The sequence below is a fragment of the Vidua macroura genome, chromosome 2, assembly GCF_024509145.1.
Source record: "Vidua macroura isolate BioBank_ID:100142 chromosome 2, ASM2450914v1, whole genome shotgun sequence".
Taxonomy (NCBI): domain Eukaryota; kingdom Metazoa; phylum Chordata; class Aves; order Passeriformes; family Viduidae; genus Vidua; species Vidua macroura.
The window spans coordinates 99,151,081-99,175,947 of NC_071572.1; the positions used below are offsets into that span (position 1 = coordinate 99,151,081).

At 42.3% G+C, this 24,867-nt stretch overlaps 2 protein-coding genes across 3 annotated transcripts; both read right to left on the reverse strand.

Moving 5' to 3' along the window:
• Nucleotides 1–5,859: 5,859 nt before the first annotated feature.
• Nucleotides 5,860–9,144, reverse strand: KCNRG (potassium channel regulator). Its single transcript, XM_053970224.1, has 2 exons — nt 8,551–9,144; nt 5,860–6,716 (listed from the first exon to the last, which is right to left on the reverse strand). The coding sequence occupies exons 1-2, from the start codon at nt 9,126–9,128 to the stop codon at nt 6,464–6,466; spliced, it is 831 nt and encodes a 276-aa protein (XP_053826199.1). The 5' UTR covers nt 9,129–9,144; the 3' UTR covers nt 5,860–6,463.
• Nucleotides 9,145–10,693: 1,549 nt separating this feature from the next.
• Nucleotides 10,694–17,434, reverse strand: TRIM13 (tripartite motif containing 13). 2 transcript variants are annotated; one of them, XM_053970223.1, is made up of 2 exons: nt 16,994–17,434; nt 10,694–11,935 (listed from the first exon to the last, which is right to left on the reverse strand). In XM_053970223.1, exon 2 carries the CDS (start codon nt 11,930–11,932, stop codon nt 10,703–10,705), a length of 1,230 nt encoding a protein of 409 aa, XP_053826198.1. In that variant the 5' UTR covers nt 11,933–11,935; nt 16,994–17,434; the 3' UTR covers nt 10,694–10,702. The 2 variants fall into 2 exon arrangements, with proteins under 2 accessions (XP_053826198.1, XP_053826196.1); XM_053970221.1 differs by lacking the exon at nt 16,994–17,434 and adding an exon at nt 16,806–16,887.
• Between the last annotated feature and the right edge of the window lie 7,433 nt (nt 17,435–24,867).

Consider the following 24,867-nt stretch of genomic DNA (forward strand, 5'->3'; position numbering starts at 1 on the left):
TATGACACTTTCCAGCCTGATTTTATTCATTTACTTCCTCTCTGTAATGGGAAGGAAGTGAGTTTGCCACCTTTTGTGGATCTCTGCCTGCCCTTACCATGTAGCCCCTTCCTCTGTTCTACGAGGACCCAGCTGAGGAGCACGCTGAAGACATAGTAAAAACACAAAGATTAAAGGATGGAAGGATCAGCATGCCTTCTGTTTATTGTTGAATACAACATTGTAAATAAATCGGTATGTCAGCAATTATTTTATTACTCAGTTTAGATATCACTGGGGAACAAAAACAAAAACCATAAACGAGCCTTTTCAGAAGGCCCTCAATGAAAGCTACAAACTGCCTTTGAAATTCAAAGAAAACTCAGTTCCTGACTCCAGAGTACCAGTAAAACCCCAGACTTGATGTTTCCAATCTATTGCCTTTTTTTTTCCAATGGAGAATTAGGCTGGAACAATGTTGCAATGTTTAATTCTTCGCAGTTTCAGCAAGCACTCATCTGACTGCTGTAACAGTAACTTGCTTAGAAAGCAAAGCCCTAAATTAATTTTCTACAGCAGACTTGTACACATTACAGTTTCCAACCTTTAGGGCTACATTCATCATCCTTCTGACCAGAAAGAAGACACCAATTATTGAACCATTCCATTAGATTTAAAACAGAGTAGAAATGGAGGAGGGATTCTTGGAAAAACTTACACATCAGATCACACTTCAGGAGGTTATTTCAGCAGAAACTACATGATAGTCTAAAAAACTGACATTTTTTTTTAATAGAAGTCAGATTTATTTGTATTTTATATGATGACTAGTGATTTACATCGCACCCACCCATTTGAGAATATTCAGGGCTCCAGGCATATCTCCAGTCAAAACCAGACTATTCAAATCATTGTTGGTCCATCCATTTACTAGTTACAACAAGGCCTTCTGTGACTAATTATGGTCTGACTGCAGCAGGAGAGGCAGCTTCAAAGAATGGGAATCTTCAGGCACACTAGCAGTTCCCTTGGTTCCCAAATTCATTATTTATGTGGATTACATTGAGTTGACAGATTTAACTGGGCTGTTGAAGATATGGTCAAAGAAGCAGAGTCACTCCCTTCCCTTTTATTGTCTTCTGAAGACATAACAGTCATATGCATCTGTCACTAGAGAGAGGAAGTTCTCCATCACTGGACTTCATTTGGCATTTTATAGGCTGTTTCAGTAGCATTTGGGAATAGATCAATATAATATGTGGTAGGGAGTTGTATTTTTTCATGATGCACTGTAAATCTTTTATTGAAGATACTCCCACTGTTTATTGTTGAAAATCGATAAAAATAAACCTTGTAAAGTTAAAGCCTGGCAATGGTTCAGTACAAATCAGAGGGAAGGAGTAATAGGCAATGAGCCTCCCTCCTCTGCTTGGATAATTCCCAGCTTGTTTCTCAAGGAATATTTAGTAACACTTTCCAGCAATCTAGGAACAAATTAAAAAAAAAAATTGTTCAAAGTTATGAAGTCTTCGACAGGACTTTTGATCCACTCTGGTGGCTTTCTGGTACTGAATTCAGCTGTGGTTCAAAACAAAATACCACCCAGGTTATGTTGGATGTATCTGAGACTTACCCACTCAAAAGACTGACAAAAGCACGTCAGCCTTGGTTGGGTCAGATTAACGGAGTTAATTTTGAGCATTGGAAAGCTGGAAACCAACCAAAATAGGTAGAAACTGGGAAGAGTTCACTGGGCAGAAAAGTTTCTCCAAAGTTAACAGAAGTTACTATCATGGGGCATGATAAAATTATTTCAGCATCATTGTTTTGCCCTATGGCTATTATGGCTATTAATTCCTCATATACAGCATTGTAGGGAGGATCTTCTACTAATTCCATGAAATTCAATTATGAAGGTAATTGAAAAACGATTTGGAATTATTTAGTAAAGGGGAAAACTTCCCAGTACTATGGCAAGCACAGAGAGATCAGTCTTAGTATCTAAGATACTATCTAAATAGTATCTTAGTCTATGGTATCAATTTATAGAGCTTTATTTAAATATCTATTCTTAATTATTTATACAATCACATGAGTGCTGACTGCAGAACCTATAAGAATGCAGTGACTGCACTTCCCAAAGAAACAAAAACCCTCATGAACTGTCATTGATATCAATACCCAAAGAACGAGAAGATATTTCATAATAGACTGTCCTTCCTGGTATCAGCAGGATACTGAACAATTCAAGTGGTAAATAAATGACATGTCCCTGAAAGGGATAAGTACAACATGAGAGACTTCCCAATGTGTGAAGAAGCAGGCAAAAAGTTACTTAAAAGCACAAAAAAATGTCACCCATCACTAGAAAAGCAAGTCAACACAGTTACATGGTGCAAGAACAGGGGGATGGAAAAAGTGTGTGGTACCTCTATCCTGTTGGGACATCCAACCGGCATCACAAGATTGTAGTGGCAAAGCCCTTAACAGTCTTGAATATAGAAACACAGGATGACACACAATTATAAAGGAGGGAAAAGTGATTAAGATGAGAAAGTATAAAGCAAATGAGGTGGTGTTTTTCTGAATCATCTGCCTTTTGCAAATCCCGCAAGCTATCACCTCATTTTGGATGACCTCCTGCCATGTAAACTGCAGTCTCTGTGAGTGGGACTGGATGATGGTGCTGCCTCACCATTCAGTTTCTTTTTCCCTATGGCTCTGTCTGTTTGCCTGTTACAAAACCATAGAGAGCTCATTGTGAGTGAGGGATGGGACTGCCCCAGCACTGTGGCAGTTCCTTTCTAGGATCGCAGGCAGTGGAACAGTTTGGACATTTCTGCTGAATCCAGGGAAGAATAAAAAGGCAAATACAGCAGTGAAGTTTACTCAAATCAGCAAAATTTGCACCTTCACAGGAAAAAAAGGAATTCTCTTGAGAAAGTTGGCAATGACTTGAAGAAGCAGATTATGTCAGGGATAACAAATTACTTTCATTGGAAAATAAAAGTCTAAATGTCTCAAAATCCCATTCCCATTTAATCAAAAAGAGAGCTAGATGTGAGCAATCAGAGCTTCTGGTTCTGTCACATGTAAAAGCACAACCAAGTCACCTACAACACACTGCTAGTCTAGCAAAGATTGTTTGTGAGATAGCAGAGTTGAATTGCCTGCCAAGGTTTGGGTGGAAGTACTCAGTTTAGCACATAATCTGGTTTTGACAAAGCAGCTTTTAAAATCACTCAGACTTGTAGTTCCTATCAGCCAAATTCACTTGTACAGCTGTTCCCTTCTGTGTGAATAACTCTGCTGAGTACACACCACACAGTCTGCTCTCTGCTACATCCCTGCTTGTTTGGGGCTTCAGAAGGGAAGGAACAGTAAAAACATTGGCCACTATTTCTAAATTCCTGCCTTGGTGCCTGCAGGTTACACTGCATACCACTTCAAAGAGGGCACAGAAAATTTGCCATCCTGACTCAGCAACACTTTGCAGTAGCATAAATAACCTCGCAAGGTGGAGGCCAGCTGAAGATCATCCGAGTAAATCAGTGCTATTTTTATATTAATTTGTCTGCAAATAAACATAATTTCACCTGTTCCTCCATAATTACTGCTGTTTAGTTGTAGCTTGAAGCTATACAACACCTGTAGCTCTATCATCACTTCTTCCTTTTTCTGTATAAAGAAATCCAGTAAGGTGCTTTCCTTGAAGAACCAGCTTCAATTCAATTAATTTATTCCATCAATCTTCCATTGAATTCATGGGTATCCTACTGGTATCAGTCAGACACTTTCAACAGATTTCTATCACGTTGTTCACACACATGCTGTCAAACTTATTTAAGGAACTATCAGTTAAAAAAACAAACAAACAACCCCCAACAAACTGAAAGCATTGTGTAAGAGCTTAATCATGTTCTCTGCAGGAACACAAAATGACAGAAGGTGACACTTCTCAGTTCAGAGCTAAGTAAGAATAAAGCTAGAAGAACTCTGGGAACACAAGCTTGTTGATGGTCATGTGCTTTGCTTCCAAAAGAAGCACAGAGTCACAGCACACTATTACCCAAGGGTGAGGTAAAGCACATATGGTTCTTTACATGACAGCAACTTGCACTGGTATATTTTCCAGAGCCAAATGTTGCATTCACAGAATGATGCTGTGCTAAATAAAAATTAACCCATGTGTTCAGCCCATCATAAAGTTTTACTAAAATGGTATCAAACATTCATTTTGCCAAAGACATGGAACATGGATGATGGCATAGGTAAAAATTTTAGAGCTTTTTAAAAATTGAAGTATTTTGTCTTTTCTTTCACTTTATTAAAAAAAAAAAAAAAAAATTGTATCCAAACTTCAGTTTTCAAAGTGGCTGCTGCAGCATGAAAAACAAAGTCTCTACTTTTGTGGTAGGTGAAACAGTGTAATTGTTACTATGACGGGTTCTGAAACTTGTCTCAGCTTTCATCACTGCTATTGGTGATCATTTAGGGCATAATGTCTCAATACAGCCTCAAGTCTATTTTTTTAACTTTCTTTGTAAGAATTTGCTTTTATTTTTTTTGTCTCGTGCTTCACATTGGCTAGTCCCTCCACCTACAATATCCACAGCCAGTAACTCACCCAATAATCAACATTATCGTTTCCAAACAAGGAGCACTTGTGTGCAGCACAACAACTTGTGGGGACAGTCACCCCACATAGCTTGTCTGCTCTGTCACCCAACAGTGCTCTAACCTCAAAGCCCACCATGATAGGCTTTCTGGCACAGACCTTCATAGAAGGTCTGTACAGAATCATGGAACAGGCCAGGCTGGAAGGAAACTCAGAGTATCATTTGGTCCAGCCTTTCATGTGAAATAGAGCCTCCATGAAATCATTTAGCATCCTCTTCAAAATTTCTAACAATGGAGACTCTACCACATCTGTGGAGAGGTTGTTCAGTGAATGCTGGTTCTCGCTGTAAGAAATATCTTACTTCAAGACAAATATGAACATACTGACATTACTGACAAAAAAAAAAAAAAAAAAAAAAAACATTTGAAGTGGAAGCATTCACTCTTGCATTCATTACATAACCTGTGAGCAGTTTAGGAGATGTAGTCCAATAATCATGTTCTTCTCAACCCAAACAGCTCTAGAACAAGCAAAGAGGACCTCACTGTTTCTGCTGAGCTTCTGAACTCAGGTCAAGCTGAAATCCCCCAGAGTAGTAGCCAAAGAAAAGAGGAGTCTGATAGTGGAACCACCAGTCTGGAAAGATCCATTTCAGTGAAACTCTTTAGGGCAAGAAACAGATGGCTGAGTCCCACTCCCATTATCAAGTGCTGCACATAAAGTAATGCATTTTAAAACTAATGAAATGCATTTTAGAACTAATGAAAAGCCAGATCTAATTGGTCAGCCAATAAAGCCCAAAGTGGTTCTCCTGGGCTGTTCAAAGCCTTGGGAAGATGGTGTTTTACCAGCAAGAAAATTGGTATGCAACTAATGAATCCCTGAAGTTATTGCTATCTTCTTTCCCTAACTTGATGGAAGGACAAAAGATTCTTAATTTATAAAGCTTCATTAACTTACCTCTCTCAGTACCTGAGCTAATTTTGGCATCTTTACAAAGCTTTGTACAGGACTAACAAGGCTCTTGAAGCCACTTCTGCTAAGCCTTCCAATTGTGTTGTACTTAGCATGTGCTAAAAAATCCTTTGCACTATTTTGTTTGAAACTGTACAAACTTTCATCTGAAGGGCTGTTCATCACATTTTCATCCTTTTTGTGGTGAAAGCACTAAAAATTAACTGACCTTCTGTTCACAAAGATCTTTATCATTTAATTCTCAGAACCAAAGAGCATTTTAATGCCACCAGAGTGGGAGGAGAGCTCAGAAGAGTGTTCTGCAAGAGACAGTCACACACATTATTTCACAGATCTCAACGATGGCTTTCACAAAACCACACAGCAGCACAGCTCAGGACATTCTTACACTGCTCTCAGCCAACTGCAAGAGAGTCAGTAAGTGGAAGCACTAATCAATTGTTGGGGTTTGCATTCCTCCTCCAGCCACTTCTCCTAATTGTTGGGATGACAGTTGCATCAAGATGTTATTTCTTCATGTATTACCTTGTTTTTAAAATCTACTTGCAGATCAGCACAGAACATAAAAACAATTTTCTGGAAGGGATGGCTGATGCTTTGCGAGTCCTCATTTAAATTTTAGGCACAGAGGAAAAACAAAAACAACTCTTGGAATTGCTGAAATATGGTCCACAAACCCGGTATTGAATCTGGGCTTCTTTTACTTAAAGAGGGTAGAGCAGTCAAAGGCAAGAAAGCTATTTTTTCCCCTAAATACTTGAAAGAAAATGTGTTTGTTACTTCCCTCAATAGCTGCAGTTTCAAACAAGCCAAAACAAAACAAAACAAAGAAGACCACTAGTGCTGACACCTCCCTCTTCTACATTCAAAACATGGAAGGAAAAGCCCTTATTTCCATTTCTGTACTTGGCTTCTCCTTGCCTGTTCTACCCCAGAGCCCCCTGGGGTTTGGTTCACCATGATGGCAAGGCCTGCTGGCCTCTTCATCCTTTCAAAAGTGTAGCATTCAACCTTCTCTTCACTGGCAACCGTCCTGGTGCTTATGAGGCGAAATCCATCTTTGAGTAAAGTGTCAAGCAGCAGGCCTAGCACGTTAGTACCATTAATCAGCTTTCTCTTATCAGGCTTTATGGAAACATACCTAAAACCAGAGGGGGAAAAAGAAAAGCAGTTACAACACACTTTAACTACTTCTTTAGAGTGCAGATCAGCACAGCTGCACCGTGTTTACAGCAACCAAGGCTCCAGATATATTTTTTTTCCTTTAAGGACGACTGGACTCTTTCCTTCAGAGTAATTCTCAGTTCATCCAGTTATGTGCTGGGGAAGAAGCACTTCTCTTTCACACCCTCCCCTGCCACAAAACTTTCTTAAGAAATACCTGTGACAACCCCCATCTTGTCTCACTTAACAGAGAAGAAAACAACAGGCTCTGCAATGCTGCAACAGTTTTTCAGGCAAGAGTAAATGATGGACAGCAGAGTCACGTTCACCCCAAGAGCATCACTCTCCAACACACAGGATCTCTCTCTACAAACAGTGACATTTATTGCAAAGTTACCTTGTACAGCAGGTTCTGTGGTAACAAATATGAAAATCATTTCCACATGGCCTCAAATGATTTTATTTGATATAAAGTACAGTGTAAGAATCTATCCAGACATTCTGAGGAGCAGAGGTCAGGTAAAAATACTATTACAAAATGTATAAACTGACAGGGGAAACTGTTCCACAGTTCACAGGCAAGTACACCAAACATTCATGGAAAGCACAAGAAAGGCAAAAAAGTCCATGTTACCACAAAGATTAAGGAGATAGAAATTCAGCAAGGCAACATAATAAAATTTGACTTGTTTCATTACTCAAGATCAGCTTTTCTATTGATCTGCAAAGGGAAATTTTTACCAATTCTGAAGAAATAAATTTAAAAATCTGAAATACTTTCCCCACTACTTAAGTTGGCATAACCTACTCAACCAATTCCTAGTCCATTAAAATTAGTAAAATGTTACAAAGTTAAGGTTTGGCACACAAACATATATATTGCTTCACAAATGCAAACTAGTTTTTATTCTAATTGCTTAGCCAAAGAAAGCTGGAAGAAAGATAAACTTTATTTTCTTAAAAAAATAATCAAAAGACTGTTGTGTTGGTTCATATATTCAAATAGAATATTTCTGGAAATATTTCAATGAAATTTCCTTAAAATTCCAGATGTTCTAACAGCCACAAAGGACAAATTAGGTTAACATTTTCTTATACAGTAAGAACATGTCTCCATACAATAGAGACATCCAGCAAAAGACAGTTTAAAAAAAATCTAAGTAGTCATTAGAATACGATACTGCTATCACAAAAATTACTGATACACAGTTATCTTAATAAAAACAGAACCTGACTCTGAAATCAAAGAAAACCCACTATGAAGCATATAGTTAATAATCTGTCTTTTCTCTCTCCCCCACTAATAAAAAGCTCTACAAAAGCTTTCTAGTCCCCAAAATGCTGTCTCAGTTCCACTGGAGTTTTTAACCCTTCTTGCCATTCTCTGTTTCCTGTTTTCCATATAAAAGCCTTTTGCACCACAAGCTAGTGGAGATTTTAGGTTTCCACCCAGTACTTTACTTCTTTACTTTGTTTCCTTTGCTTCATTTTACTGTGTTTTTCATGTTCTGTAGAAGGTGATACTGTGAAATTCTAAAGTGAGTGAAGAGGAAATTGCAGAGAGAGAGAAAAACCCAAGAGCACTCATGAACAAATATCAAGAACAGTATTTTAGGAAGCTGAAGAAGAGGCAAATCAGTGTAACAAATTAAACTGGGTGTTTCAGAACTAGAAAAAGATAATATTGAACAGAAAGAAGGAAACATATTTCAGTTTCTTTAAAATTAGCTTTGCTAGCACTTAGCGTGCACTTCATGAATTGCAAGTCACAAAGACATGTGCATAATGAGAAGTCACTCTAGGGACAGTACCTGGCCACAAACTGGTCACCAGCAGAATACTCAGTACCACAGAGAAAAACCAGATCGTGATGAGAGGGTCTTTCCAAAGGAAGTGGAACAAGTGGCTTCTGGGAAGGAAAAGGGCTGCTCCAGCCCTGTCCTGACTGCTGCCCTGTAAACACAGTGATCTGCTCAGCTAGTGCTTCAATGGTGGTACTGCAGGAACCAAAGATCCGGAAAAAGGCCTGCATTTCTTGGAGAGAAAAACGCACTTCCAAGATCTCCAGCCTTGGCTTCAGCAAATGTTCTTGGCTAAGGAGGTCGGCCAGGGAGTAGAGTCCATAGAATTCTGCTTCTCTCTGCAGCCTCTGATAGTCTGAGAAATCAGTTGGTAAGGACACCTGGAGAGTCCTCAAGAAGTCCATGATGTAACTAAACAAAGCTCCATCTCTGTCCACAAAAAACTCTCCATTCACCAGTTTAAATTCCCGGTCATCATCATTTACCATCCGTGCCAGCCTGGACTCAGGGAACTGCTGCAAGGTGGAAGCCCGGGTTACAAATCTCACACCGCCTACACTCAGAAAGACCACCTCTCGACTACTCATGGCTGCCTCAGTCACTCAGGAATCGTAGCCCTCTGATCTACATGTCTGTGACTTGATCTTTTCTAAACTGCAAGGCAGCTGCAAAAACCATTGCATGCTTTTAGCAAGTGTTTGGAGTGAGGTGTGGAGCAGCAACAGGATTCCCAGGCAACAAAGATGTAAATATCATGTACAATAGTTTTGTTTGCTAGGTTTGGTTGCTTGGAGACTTTGAACTTTTGGAATTTAATGTTTTATTTTTGAAATGAACAGCTTGCAAGGACTACTGGAATACAGTGAATTGACTGTCACAATTTATGAAACCTGGAGAGAGGCAAACAAATAATCCCAAAGGATGGCACACATTATGCTTGTTTTCTAGAAATGCCAGTTCAACATTTTCATTCCATACACTGCTGTTCATACGACCACGACATTTCAGTACCGTATGCTCTGAAAGAAGGGCACTTCAGAGAACTCAAGCTTAAGGTTCCCTTTAAATCACTGTTATCTAAGGCCAAGTTAATACAACCAGAAAATTCAAATAGCTCCTGAAACGAGATATACAAAAATACAGCAACAGTAGAAGAATCTATACAAGGTTCTTCAAACACCACCAACATCCATACACCTGCTGCATCACACAACCTGTTCCAGGAATCATCCAGTCATTTTTCCTGGCTTTGGAATTGCAATCTGGAGAGGCAGAGAGGGACAGGAGAGCAACTGTTTTACCTGCAACCTCTGCAGGGCTAGAGCCCAGGCTGCCTTCCTGTGGCAGACCCCAGTATGCCTTTCATTGCACTAAGTTCTTTATGTTAAGGCCAGTTTTTAACAAAGTGTGGCTTCAGAGAAACATGGATCTAACAAAACAGCCCAGCTACCCCAAGAGTTTGATGTTGGAAAAGTAAACTGCGAAGTATGAACTATCTGCAAAGCACATACCATTCTGCAGCTTGTTCTTATCATTACCTCTAGAATTTATGCTTGCTCTGAAGATACATTTTTGTATAGAATATGTAATCTGAATGCACAGGGTAATTACAATATTTGGTTATACAAAAAAAATACCCCACAAAACCAAACCAAAACATATAGCTATTTCAGAAAGAAGTAACATTGTCAGATAGAAGCTGGTTCCAGAACATGAATGATGCACGCTGCATTTTGCAGTGGAAGGGCAGTCCTCAGCAAACCTGTCAGCACAGTGCTCACCTCAGTCACAACTCTTCCTCCTCTTTCCAAACAATCTCCCAGTTAGAATTTTTTTTAAACTACAATCTTTTACCTTATTCTACAATTACATTAACATCAAACTAAAGATAGTTTGGCCCTGTATTTTGGTAAGAAAAATGATTTACAGTGAGTAATATTCCCATAATCATCACTGAAAGAAGAATCCACAAAGTGTTTTTCAAAGCTCCATTTCATTTTCTGATTTAGCAGTGCTCAAACTATGTGAACATTATGAATGTTTTGGAATAATTTTGAATCTTTGAATGTTTTCTCTGGAAGTCTGAAAAGACCAATTAATTTGAGAACTCCCATGTTTTCTTTCCCAGATCTCTCTTAGTTCTTATATTCCAGCAGACGCTTCACAACAGTTTATATTTGCACACAAACTGTGCAACGTTATCCAGTACAACCAATGTATAGTTTTTACACTTTTCTCTTAACAGTGAAGCTCCATCTGTCATCTGTTCCCAGTAAAAGACTGCATGATCTGCTATCTCCACAGTATCTGCCAAATAGGACAAGCAAATTGTAAGGAACTGAGATTTCCAGCACTGGAGGTTGTCAATGACTGACTCCACAAAGGACATTCTGGTGACAGCAAGAATAAGCAAGAAAATAAGAGAGTTCACTATAAATCTGCGTGAAAAGATTGAGGGAATCTTGAATTTGAAAGTGTTGCTTTCCTGAGGCAACGAAAGTTTGTCCACATCAACAAGTTTTATTCCATTCCATTGGCTGGTATCAAAGCTCTTCATTGTGGGACTGATGTCCACAGTGGAACAAGGTAAAGGGGTTTCTTTGAGCACCTTGATTTTTTCCCTGAATTCCTGCATCTGTTGCAGAAATATAATGGGTTCAGACACATCTTTGAAGGCCTCTGCAATGTTAAAAGCCATCCGCTGCTCTTGCAGAATCGTGTTCAGTTTATTGATTTCTGGATCATAGGCTTGCATCACTGCAAGCTTCATGGTCTCAAAGTCAGACAGAATCTCATTTCGTTTCTGCTCCAGCGTGTGCTGCAGCTTCTCAAAGAACTCCTTCACTTTGTCAGAATCTTTCGTCAGCATCTGCAGAGCTTTCCTCTTACTGGTCTCTAAGGTATCCAGCCGTGAGAGAGCATCTCCACAACGCCAAGTTTCAAATCCCTGAAACAAGGTTTCAAAAGCCCGCTTCTCCTGGGAATAAGCTTCTTCAATGGAACAGAAAACATGCTTTGTGTGGTCACCACGGGTGGCACAAACCCCACAGATCAGCTGCATGTCTGTCCTGCAAAAAATGTTAAGGGGTTGCCCACTGTGCACTTTGCACACAGGCATTTTTGGAGTTACTTTGATTTTGTTGTACTTTTCCACGATCCCTTTCAGGGAATAGTTGACCTGCAAGCTGTTGATTCCAGTGACAGGAGTCTCCTTCCTGCATGTGGGGCACTTGAAAGGGGATGGCCTCCAAAGCACATTCCGCACATTTCCCTCAAGAATTCCTTCCAGACACTTTCTGCAGAAATTGTGTGAACAGGGCAGGACACGAGGATCATCAAACAGGCTACAGCAAATGGGACAGGTCAGATCTTCCTCTAGGAGCTCCATCATGTCCTAGGAAAGAGAAAATGATGGTAACAGAACTTACAAAATGTATTTCTCCCTCAAGGAGACCATACAAAAACCAATCTCCATCTGAGACACGTCTCAGTGAGAGAAGGATGTATTTTTTCTTCCAGTATCCTTAAGACAGAGCCTCAGCTGAGTTTTTGCAGCCAGTCCCCCTTAGCTGTGGTACCTGGCCAGCAAATGGCAGGGACAAGAATGGTGCAATGCTCAGGCAGAACGATTTTTTTGGACTTTCAACTAGAAATGCTGGAAAAGAACGCTTGCCAATCCCAGCAAGGATTCTTAAAGAAAATAACTTATGTACTCATAATAACAGTGCGAGACTTACATCTTTCCTTGCTGATGCAATACACAGAAATGGGATTTGCACAGAAGATACATAACCAATACACTCTGCTAAGATTTGATTACTTTCTACTTGCTCTACTCATCCAAAGCTTCCAGTTTCAACCACACTCTGGTACTGTAGACAATACTAAAAGTGACTGAAAAAGCCCAGCTGCAGTATTTCTGCTGCTACAGAATACATGATGTGTCTTTTTGATCTACAAAGGAGAGTCACCACTCACTTTAAGAATTAGCTTTTCTCTTGCTCCTGCAGTATTTTTAAATAACCAACTGACTGTGTTACTATTGAGCCATTCAGCACAAAATTAAAATACTTCAAATAACAGCCACCCGTAATCCTTGATAATTCATCATGATACAAAACTGTTAAAAATTTTTACTCATCTACAATCTCTATTTCCAATTCCATTCTCACAGCATTCACGCCTCAGTAATTTCTTTCTGTGGAGAGAACCTATAGGAAGAATATTTATCGCGTAATCCTTCCTACTGGAAAGTCGCAGTGAAGGGACCCAGCGCACTACCCTCCCCCTGCCTCTAACTAAAGCCAAGTTCTCAGATGCAGACACCCTGTAAGTTACAGCATGCTCTAAGAAAACAAATAGCTAATAAAGACCAAAGTAGGTGACAGTCTGTATCATCTAAAGATCTCAAGCACTTTGTTTTGAGCTATAATTAGAAAGATACTTCCCTTGCATTCCTTCCGTATTATACAACATATATTCATATATATGTAATAAAATTCATTTTATAAATTGAAAGACATCACAGAAAAGTGCATCAAAGTACTGCTGTGACATCAAGGCATGTGAATGAGCTCTTAATTAGTTTTGATGTAATTTCTAAGGTTTCTGTCCCCTCAAAGAAATATGAAGTGGAAAACATGGGAGCCAAGAAGAGACCTGCAAGGGAAGATCCATGCTGCACAGGACAAGAAGAGCATTAAAAACAATACCTCTGACCCAAGGAAAGCAAAGTTCACTATCAGGAAGAAAAGTTAGGTCACTCCTGACTTTCCTTCACAAAAGGACTAATAGTCCCAATAAGACTTCACAGTAAAAGCTGTTCTTGGGAAGTGTAAGCAAACCTCCCATGCTTTTCAAGTGAGGAGGAAGGGTTGTCACAGACTGAAAATTCAGTACAAATTGTCAGTGGGCTGAACAAAGACAGCAGCACAGTGTCAGGAACTCTTATCCTTTATTATATAGCCACCTTAACTCCAACAGCTATCCCACTATTTAGTTGTAGAAGTGTTGGCTAACAAGCTCTTGACTTTTACAATGAACTTTACCAAGCTCCCGACTCTCCCAGCAAACTTCAGCACAGAGCAAGGGGTGAAATGCAATTGCTGCACTTGCTGGGATAGAACAAGAGAGGAGAGAGTAAAGACAGAAAATAGAGAAAGTGAAGGAAATAGACCACCAGTCCTTAGATCCTGCACTGGTCCTGCCACTGTGTACAGTCCAGATCTGGGATCAACAAAAGCCTGGGACTGATCCCCTCCCTTTTACAGTTTCCCTAGGGCACATCCCCTCATTTTTTGTGCCATTTGCTGCTGCTGGCACATGCACAGTAAACCCTTAGAGCCCTTCAGGAAATGAGTGGAGGGACTGGGGGCCTGGGAGCCCCCTTTAGTGAGGTGCCCAGGACTTGACCTTTCTCTTGCTGCAGGCACACTAAATATAAGCCTCCAGGCTGATTAACAAGCCCAGCAATGAAAGGGAAGCTGGCTCACAACAGCGCTTCCCTGCCTCAGTGGGACCCTCCTTCCGAATCCCAACTTTCCTGTCACAGCATGACAGTCAGAATGTTTGAAACAACCATGCTTATGTGCTTATGCCCCTCCACATATTTTCTGTGCTTGCTGGACAAAAGAAACTTTGGAGAAGTTGCCAGCTTTTTTACTCAGAACTAAAGTCAAGAGACAGAAGAAGCCACCACTACAACTGGGGAAAAAGTCCCAGAGGAAAGGTCTAATAACTCTAACTAATGGGTTTCCTGTAAGCCCACAGATCCCATTCACAAACCTCACTTTCTGTGAGGAGAATGTAGTTTTGAAGCACCTTGCATGCTCTCAAAGCAATGTTTCTCTTCCATCTTTTTCTTCCATCTTTATTTTTACCTAGTGGTAAAAATAATGGGATGACAGGAAGATGATAATTTCATCCCTCCACTCTTGAATCCTCCATTTTGTGAGCAGCTCTCTCTAACTTGTACTCATAGCTTTTAGCCACAGTTCTGCTCATGTGTTAAAGAGGATAATAACTACAAAACTAAAATGACAGTTTTCCATCTCTTAGTAAATGGAAATGCACAGGGCAGAAAATATTTGCTGTGGTCCATCTCCTTTACAAGGGAGGATTTTACTTCCCAGTTGGGGAGCCGGAAAAGCAGCTTTGCATGCCTGACAGCAAGAACTGCAAACCAATGCAGAAAATGCTCACTATAACACTTTCCATCAAAATTGCAGGACAAACACCGAATATTTTCACACTCCTAAAAATACAAAAAAACATACACAAAAAGGCTTCATGATCCAACTAATATTACCCTGTTACATTTCAACCCTACTTACCGAATTACATAATTATGCTTTATAAATATAACTGAATTTCAAAACCTTTATACAACATCATTAAAAACACTGGATTTTAAAAAAATAAATGGGGAGGTCTACAAACTCCCCCCCCTTCCCCCTCTTACAACACCAGAAATGCCAAACCAAAAATACTGAAGACCTGTATGATTGGTTGGACAGATTAACTTCTGTCTTCTTTAATTTCAGACAGTAAATTGTCTGTGGATTGAAACATCCCTTAGCAACCTGGTATTTCTGTTATGAACTACAGCTACATTTCAACTTTTCCACTGGGAATTTTTCAGTGGAACCTCTGACCCAGATTTGGGTTGCCCTGGAATTCCCCACTTGTAGCACATGGACCAAAAGCATCTCTGGGTATAAACCCAACAGATGTCACCCATCAGAAATAGCAACTTGCACAGTTTTATCATTAGGAAGAAGAATGACAAACGACATCAAACCATAAAAGCAAAAACAACCACAGTAGCTTTTTCCCCCACTCCAGACAAAAATTCATTTAGCATGCTTCTCAGCACAGAAGTTGGGTTTATCAGCCAGCAGCATGCTGAAAGCGAAACCAGAATTTCACCAGGCTTCAAAAAAACCAAAAAGATAACCTTTGAATGACAGGTTTCCTGCAATGGCGTGTAACTGTTCTAAATGAGATGTGACCAATCAAGCTACATTTCTACAAGCAGTTGAGCTAGTCAGGAGAGGTCACATCTCCCTTCCTTGGCAAGGACCCTGGTCTGTGTCAGGACCCCCTATGAGCAATTTCACCAGCCTTCTGTCAGACTGGTGTGTTGAATCAGCCCTAAAAAGAGTCCTACACAGAGGAGAAGAGAGATGGAAGATCCTCATTCCAGCAGCTATGATCTTAACCCTGTTCACTCCACTGAGAGAAACTGCAATCTAATGGAGGGTCACTGTATACATTTTATTGTGGAACAACTGACCTCCATGAGCAGTAGGTAACATAGGATCATAGAATGTTAAGGGGTTGAGAAGGACTTTGAAGATTATCTAGTCCCAGCTGCCCCTGCCATGGGCAGGGACACCAACCACTAGACCAGGTTGCCCAAGGCCTTACCTAACCTGGCCTTGACCACTGCCAGGACTGGGGCATCCACAACGTCCCTGGGCAACCTGTTCCAGTGCCACTGCTCCCACAGTAAAGAATTTCTTCCCAATATCTAAATAAAATTTCCCCTCGTTCAGTTTGTACACATTACTCCTTGTTCTGTCCCTATAGTTCCTGATGAAGAGTCCCTCTCTGGCTTCCCTGTAAACCCCTTTCAGCTACTGGAAAGTTGCTATCCAGACAGCCAAAAAGACATGGGTAAATTGCCCATGCTTTAAACCTGGTATTTCATGGCCAAAAGTTTTTTCAGGAGCACCAGGCAGATCCAACACGTCCAGACTCTCGAAAGGCAGGAAGGCCTGGAGAAATAAGCGATCTGTGCTCAGTGCATACACAGCCCCATGAACACCGTTTCACCCCCAGGGCTGGGCAGTCTGTCGAGCGCAGGGGCTGCCCCAGCGCTGGTCCCTGCGCTCACCCCCACTGTCCCTTAACCTGGCAGAGGTTCCCTTGCTGCTCCTGGTTACAACCCCCCTCTCCAATTCCAGCGGGGAATCGCCCCTAAACGCCGACACTGCAGCCAGCCGCCGGCCCTGGCCTCCGCGGGGGTCTCAGCGCTCCGCCCGGCACCGCAGCCCGGGGCAGGGAGGCCATAGAGATCCGCCCGCGCCCCGCGGAGCACAGCGGGGCTCAGGGGGGATGGCGGCTGCCCGCGGAACCGGCGGCTCCGGCCGCGGCAGCAGCGTCCCCCGGCCCAGGCACTGCCGCCGCCTCTCACAAAGCCGCGGCCTGCGCTCGCCCGGCCGCGCCCGCCCATCCTGCCGCCCCCGGGCCCCGCTACTCACCATGGCAGGCCGGGGCCGCGGGGGGCCCGGGGCAGACTGGGGACCGGCCGCCTCGGTCACTCGCACGGCTCGCCGCGCTCCCGCCCCGGCCGCTGCCCGCCTTCCGGGCCCGCCGCTCCCGCCCTGCCGCCCGGCCCGGGCCCGCCGGAACGATCGGCCGGGAGCTGCTGCCCCGCCGTCCCACCCACCTTGGCCCGCGGCCGCCGATCCAGCCCCAGGGCAGGAGCTGCTGCGTCTCTTCTCTTCCTCCGCTTGCCTGTGAACGGCCAGGAAGGGCCTCCGGAGCTGCCAGGAGAGAGGGCCGGCGGTGGATACTGCTTGCCTAAGGCGGCGGCCGAGGCTGCAGTCTGTGCCTCCGCCGAGATATATACGGGTTTCTGTTGTTTGTTAACTCTGTTAAATTACACTTGAGCCTGCAGTTCACAGGCGCACGTTGCACAGCCTAGGGAGGGGCGCTGCTGGGTGACAATGCTGCTGGGGATCTGCCACCTTCCGAAAGCACTTATTAAAAGAAAACATAATTTGAGACAGATAGCCTTATGTGCTTCATAAAAGGATAGCGACTCATTCTTATTTGCTTGAGCACACTGGTTATACCGTTTCCAGCTGGTGAATCATTTGGAGAGTTAACGTGGCCGTAAAACCAGTGCAGGTTTTCCACAAAACACTGACTAGTCCCCGGGAAATGGAGCAGAAGAGATTCCATGTCCACTTGAAAGAACATTCTAGTTACAGGACTATGAAACTGAGTCTGGAAGTGCTGAGATGTCAGAGGACCTTTGTGTTCCATATCTCTTTTGCAGTTCTGTTAGTTCTCAGTCAACAGAACAGGTCTCACATCAAAGTCAAACTGAACTTATTTTCAAGTTAGACTTTGTGAAATACTACATCAAAAGCTGTTCTGAAATGTACATACTCTGCCTCCTGAATCCCTTCACTCCCCTACTCCGCAGCCACTGCAGTCCTGTCACTCATCAGCACAGGGGAGACTCTTCACCTCCAGGACTATCCACCCAAGGAACATCACAAATCAGACCATATTTCTATCAAATGAGGCTCCCTTGCACATATGACATATTTCTTCTCATTATTTAGGAATCTGGATCTTAAAAGCCATTCAATAACATGCCAAGGTTATGCTTCACCAATTCACTGCAGTTACTCCTCACCTTCTCTCCTTACTGCCCCACCCAAGCTGGCCTGTCTGCTCAGCTGAACTCAATGGGAACAGTTTGACCAAGGACAAGCATTTTTGAAAATTCCTTTCAGAGTGCCTACACACTGAGGCATTTCTTCCACTATCCACTGGAGAAACAGCCCCAGCAGGTAGACTTGTTGCACAAAAACAATCTAGACCTTCAGATGTATTTCAACATCCTGCTTGTTTCTTCTTAATTGTCCAGCATCTTGTTTGATGTTTATTAAAAACAAGTAATTCCAGATAGTTTCCCTCAGCCACCTAAACTGCTTTCAAATTATATCCCAATGCTTGTGCAGTTACATTTGCTGAGTACTCCTTGTCTACACTTGCCCAACAGCCACTTTTATATCAAGAATTTCTGTGTCCTATTAATCTTCTCTGTAATTTTATGGTTAAAGATTAACAACATGGCATTTTAGATTTCTTGCTCATTATTTCCATCTATTTCTCATATAAAATTTTAATATATTTTTAGAGTACATTTTATTCTCTATTAATTCTTTGGGCTGGCCCAACTCTGTCTCCTTATAAATGAAGAAGGAGCTGAATGGGTGAAAGAGTGGTTCCCTGCCCACCTGGGACAATGCCTCTTCACTAGGTCCACCTGAAAATGTTCTTGTCCCTCCTTGCCTTTGATTTCTTCTGTCAATGAGGAAAGCTTAAACTTCTGGGCAAACACACAGCAGGATTTCTGTGCATAGAAACACTGCCTAGCCAGCACCCTACTTAAGTGTCCCATGGCTGTCCTGAGCATAATCAAATAGAATTTGGGCACTCTTCTACTTCTTATCTGAGTCACACACAACTATTTTGCACACATACAAGTCCATCTTTCTATACTTTTTAACTCTGCTTCAATAGCAGCACTTTCAGTAGCAGTTTATGAGCTTGCATTCCTGCATCCAAGAGCACAGTGTCTTCCCAAGGCAGCATCAAAGGCCGGTTGTGGAAGTTTCAGAGAAAAGCTCTGGCTGATGGAAAAGTACACTTGTAGATCTGTGGAGTAATAGATAAACAAAGTCAAGGGAAATCTAGGCTCAAAGGAGAGGCCCAGCTTGAAAGGTAGTGTTAGGATAAATGCCACTTAGTTATGGGAAGGTTGAAAATATACAGGGGTAGAAATTTGGAAGGAATTATACGATTGTGGTAATTTCCAGATTTTCAAGACAAGCACTATATTTTTTGTAAGACAAAGGGCATTCCTCTACTGTCATCTTTAAACTACAGAAAGAACCCAGATTGTGGCTCTTCTAATAAGCACTATGCAAGGATATTTCTGAGACGGAAGCTCTGAGTTGTGGTTCAGTCAGCGACCTCAGAGCTGACAGCTACTACTCCCCTTGCCTGTCCTAGCTCTGCCAGCCTCTGCAGATGCTCTGCTGAGCTGATTCCACCCACTCAGTAAGCAGAACACTATTCCCTTTTCTTTGTCGAGGTGAATTTTGTGCTGATTCAACAAGTTAAATCAGTCCAATGCAAGATTAGACAATCGCCAGGTCTAACGTCAAAAGAGCGAGGAAAAGAGTAACAAGATTTTTCTCATCCAGTGGAAGCAAGCCATTAACGTGACTCAAGTTGTAACAGGTAACTCTACCCTGACAGGCAGATTCTCGGGGGATTAAGCCAAGACAAGATTGTACTACTGGCAAAAGTCATCATTCCATCCTTTCCCCTTTCCTTAGTCATGCTTTCCTGATGCCTCCTCTCTGCTGGCTACGACACTCATGCAGCCACATGTTAAGCCTGATCAACTTGCCAACAGAGCTGGAAGCTAATCCAGTTTACAAAAAAAAAAAAAAAAGAAGTTTCCAGCGGGATCAATTTTGGCAGCCAGCCGATCCTGCAGCCGAACAAACACCAGCGCCAGGATGAGCCAGTGAGAGGGCCTGCTTCGGTGGCAGCCTGCACCCACGTCAGCATAAACCAGAAGTGTCCCCACAGGCCATAATTTCACAAAGGCTTCCAGCCAACTATTGCCAGCACTGCTGCCAAAAGTAACACAGCCTTGCCCTCGGCCACACCAGCTGCTCATTCCAGGCTCCAGGCAACCGCTGTGCTTTGCTGGAGAAGAACTGATTGATAACTATAGTTGGAGTTAAAAGCAGCATTTTTTTCTTCCCAGATTTGTATTCCCTATCAGTAAAGCACCTCTGAACCAAAGACTTGTTGGATTGTAATTGTCTCCCGGGGTGAAGCTCCGGGGAAAAGAGGTGAGTTGAGGGCATTTTACAGTCTTATCCTTGGCTGCAAACCTGCCTTCCCACTAAGGCTAAGGCTTCATGTCCCGTTAGGGAGGTGTCAGAGCACACACAGAATACACTTCAGCTTCAGGACTCTAGCTTGAAGGACTCTGCTTTATTAAGCTGTGCTGGGGTGAGCATACTCTCAGTCTGAGGTGAATAATGTAGTTGCTGTGGGGACCTAAATATGGACATAAATCTGCAAGACTTTAGAGCAGCTTGATAAGATACCGTAAGATAACACAAATAAATAAATTATTCAAAACAGCTCAGCGTATCAAACACCTTACTGATGTATGAATACTTCACAACTATATTGTATCTGACTACATTTCTTTTCAACAGATACATCTGGACTATATTAAACATTCCAAACAAGGGATCAGAGAAAGCAGTTTCTTGTTATTGTTCCATAAAAGCTACTTTTAATATGGATTGTAGAAATACCAGGCATTAAAAATCCATGAAGGATCATCAGCAACTGAAATGATCAACTGCTGTTTTGAGGTCTGAATTTCAGAGACTGCCTTGATATCTGCAGGGTCTCTGGTGGTTATTTTAGCAGCACTGAAATGCTCTGTAGTTTTGCATACAGAACTTTGACCTACAGAGTTAACTAATATGCAGCACTTTGCCAGATTTTTCTGCGGAGGGACATGGGGGGGAATCGATGATGAACTCAGTCAGCTCCTTAGCAAAATCCTATTTATTTACAAAGAATGTACAGCCACGTCCCATTTCCTTGCACGCAGAGGAAGCAAATGGGAGGGAGAACTGTGCAGCAGTCCAAGTTTGCTGCTCCAGCCAGGATGCTTGCCCAGAAGAAGCTGTCCCTTGGCTTTTTCTCAGGGCCATACACCACTGCTTCTCCCACTGTCTGCTGGCTCTTGCGTGGTGTTTCCGGTCCCAGACATGCACACAGGCAAACACAGCTGCAACCAATCTGGGCTCTTGCTGCTGCACTCACAAGCAGTCCCTAGAAAAGTGTCCCTGACTTTCCCTAAATTAGTGCTTGCTCATACAAGTTAGCTCATCTTAGCACTTGGCCACGCACCCCTGTGCCATGGGCAGCAGTTTCTCGTTTTTAGCTATCTTATGCCATAAAAGAACTTAATTGCTCCTTCCTGAACAAAGCACAGCCAGCATCCCTGTCAGTTATAATGAGGTTTGGGATTGCCTATAGATCAAAGCTCTGCTCCAGTGGGTTTTGCTTGTGTTGCATAAAGAGGAAAGGAGAAGAGACCTCCAAAGCAAAGAGAACAACAAGGAACAAAATTAATTTCCATATGTCATTTCTTCTATGATTTGGCGAGCGTCAGATTAACTGTGTAATACAGAGGACTTCCTACAGAATGTTAATCCTCACAAGAACTACATTATGGTGAAGATTTCAAAAGTACAAGCACAACCTGTTTTTCATCTGAGACCTTGTCTGTATCATCTTCCAAACCACAGGCCTGACCCTGGGAGTGGAAGGACTGTTTTCAATAAACAAACCTTGATTTTCCAGTTCTGCACCATCATTTACTTCTGTGCAAATTGCATGGAGACATTACTAAACCCATTCCAACATACATAATAACTACTTTTTTACATTGGTTTTCACAGGTGTAAATGCCTCCACAAAGCATGCAGCAGCAGAGAAGCAAGTCCAATTGGTTTTTACTTGCAGGACAACGAGGAATTATTTCTCTGTGAACAGATTAGTCATGTATTACACTGTTGTAATGTGTGCTGCCACAATGGGAGAAAGCTGCCCCCTCCTGCAAATTTGGCATATCAGGGAACCTTTCTGAAACATACTTGTCTGAAGCCAGCAGATGTACTTTGCAGGGCTAATGAGAGACAGTTGTATTTTGTGAATGAAGCTCTAAGCCAGAGAATGAAACAAGTCAATGACCATCATTTTCCTTCAGCAGGTGCTCCAAATAAATCTGCATTCGTGAAATGGATGGGAGTGGTTGTGTTCTACTAGCATGGTTCCCAGACAAAATGTCTCTGGTGCTACTGTTCAAGGAAATAATGTTAAAACATTGCAATCAGCAAACATGTCTAGGCATGCCAAGCATAATTTTGCATCCAGTGTGGGAGGGTCCAAAATACTTGGCCTCCCCAAGTGAGAGAAATGAACATTCAAGTAAGGCAGAAGCTGAATTAACCTTTGATTACCAAGCACAATTATACTTCTAAATATTGAAGGCAAGATCTTAATTTCTTTGGGGCAGTTCTTTGTGCACTGTTAAGTTTTTGGTCTTCACACACTCTGTAAACAGGCTGACAAGCACATTTACAAATACAGCGCTATCCTGCTGCAGCTGTTCACCTCATCCTTCAAGAAAGGCATATGAGTAAGCCACATTTCTTACCAGTTGACTTTTGCCTTTCTTCTGCCACACCAGCATATATTCTGCTTGACAGTGTTCGACGCCAGAGCCTTCACTCAGGGCACACAAACACCTCTGCCGCCATTCCTCGCCACGCCGATGTGCCACCGGCCGCTGCCAGGGTGCTCAGCAGCTGGGCTCTGCATCTGCAGGGAGACAGGATGGGCGCAAGGATGAGTCGGTCCCTGAGGCTTCCCGCCCGCCACGCACACGGGCGCTGGAAACAGCGTGCTCCAAAGCAGCACGGGCAGCTTTTCCAAGCTGCGGCGTGTGCTTTGCCGCACGAGGGCTGCGGTCTGCTGGCCTGCAAAACCAGCCTCTCCAGTTCAGAGAGTAGTGGAGCAGGAAACTGGCAGGGAGGCACGGCCAGACAGTGCTCCCCAAAGCTTCATCCCCTTGAGTCCAAAAGACTTGGCAATGCTGACTTCATGTGGTGAGATGTGTTTGTATTCCCAGTGCTCATTTTGGAGAAGAACGGACATAGTGGGGCAGAGAAAAACATAGGACAGGGAGTCATTTAGAGCTTAAATCTCTATCTTTTTTCTTTTTCTTTTCTTTTAAAAACTATATTTATCTTTTAGCATTTACTGTAACAAACCCACAGGCAAATAAAAATCCCACAGTGACTTAAATGAGACTAAATTTGTGAACAACAAGCTATGCCAATAAGAATCCTGATGCCCTCCATATGAAATAAATAAACATCAGTTTCCACCTAATATTTATTTCTTGGAAGTTCAAGACTAATCCCATTTGGCATATTTTAAGGAAGTGAGCTCTTGACCCCAAATGTTTATGGGCTGTAACAGTAAGTTCAATTAAAAAAAAAAGGAAGCACATTTTAAAGCTTCTCTTAAAATCAGATTGGTTTTAGGCACGATTTTGAGAAAGACAGCACTTTACCTCATGTTTCAAGTAAAAGGGAGTAAGTGTGACTGATACAGCCCATCCAGACCAGTAAGAGATTTGTGGCTATGAAAGTTTTTGTGGCTTTATGAAAGGTTTTCTGAATACCTGTATTAACCCCCAGCCCCCACAAGACAGATAACATAGTACCACATGGGTTACATTACTTACATCATACTTCATATTGTAATAAAATGTTAAGGGAGCCTTCTAGGTGAAATGCCACAAAATAATACACCAACTGAAATAATGAGAAACAACAATTTCATCCCCAACTGGTTTGGAGATAAACAGGCCTTCAGATGCAAGTAATTAAATTACCTGCTATCAGCAAAACATTCTATACCAACAGCCCATGGTATATTTATTTGATATTTTTCTGTAGAAAAATAAAAACGTGAAGTGGGCATCGGTAGGCTTCTATAGTCATGTTATCAATATTTACTGTGTTTGTTGGAGCCCAGTTTGTGGGTCCTGCTCTGGATGCTGTGTGTGCTGTAGGAATGCAGAAATAGACATAGAAATGTTTGTGTAACCCAGAGACCACAAGTCATGTTGCAGGTTTTTTATTAGGTGGTATTCTACCTCTGTGAGGGGGACACAAAGCTGGCCCCAAACTGTGCTTTACAAAATAAAATGGTAAGTGCAATGACAGCCCACTGTAGCAGTCTTTGCAGTTGAATTTAAGTGAATAAACTAGGAGAGGTTTTGAACACATGCAGAAGTACTCTAGGAGCAAAGCGTGCGTCTTCAAACACTTGGGGTTAAGACTCAGAGACAGAAGGTCAGAGGTCTGGAAAAGAAGGAGAAAGAGCAACTCACAGGTGCACCTGCAGGCCCGCTTGTGCAAACCTTTCATTTCAGTGAGCCACGTCTGGGTTTTCCAAGAATTAAAAACGAGAAAGATGGAGGGAAAAAAAAAAAAAAAGAAAGAAAAAGGAAATAAATAAACGAGGTTCTTGTTACTTAGCGCCAGGAATAACTGAGCAGTAAATTTCCATGAAGGAGTCCCTTCTCACGTGTGAGGTTCGTTGATGCCATACCTACCACCTGCCCATTATAATCAGTGTCCTCTTTTTTATATATGTACACATATACATGAATTATCCTTTATATGTATGTACATACGTACAATACGTCCTTTAGGAGGCTGCGCCAGGCGCCTCACGCCACGGCAACTGCGGAAAAGGAGCAGTAGGGTCTGCACTCGTTGTCCACTAGATTTTAATTTCCACAGGAAGGATGGGGCGTTAATGCTGATTGATTTTCTTTAGCTCCCTTTAGCCCGCGCTCGGCGCCATGTCGCGGTGGGGCGGGGCCGTGCTGCGGCC

What these genes read in the sequence shown, in the direction of transcription:
- KCNRG (XM_053970224.1), bottom strand. Translation starts at nt 9,128, where the DNA reads ATGAGTAGTCGAGAGGTGGTCTTTCTGAGTGTAGGCGGTGTGAGATTT. An exon ending in GGTGACCAGTTTGTGGCCAG is followed by an intron (nt 6,717 to 8,550) that starts GTACTGTCCCTA and finishes CTCTGGTTTTAG; the next exon opens with GTATGTTTCCATAAAGCCTG.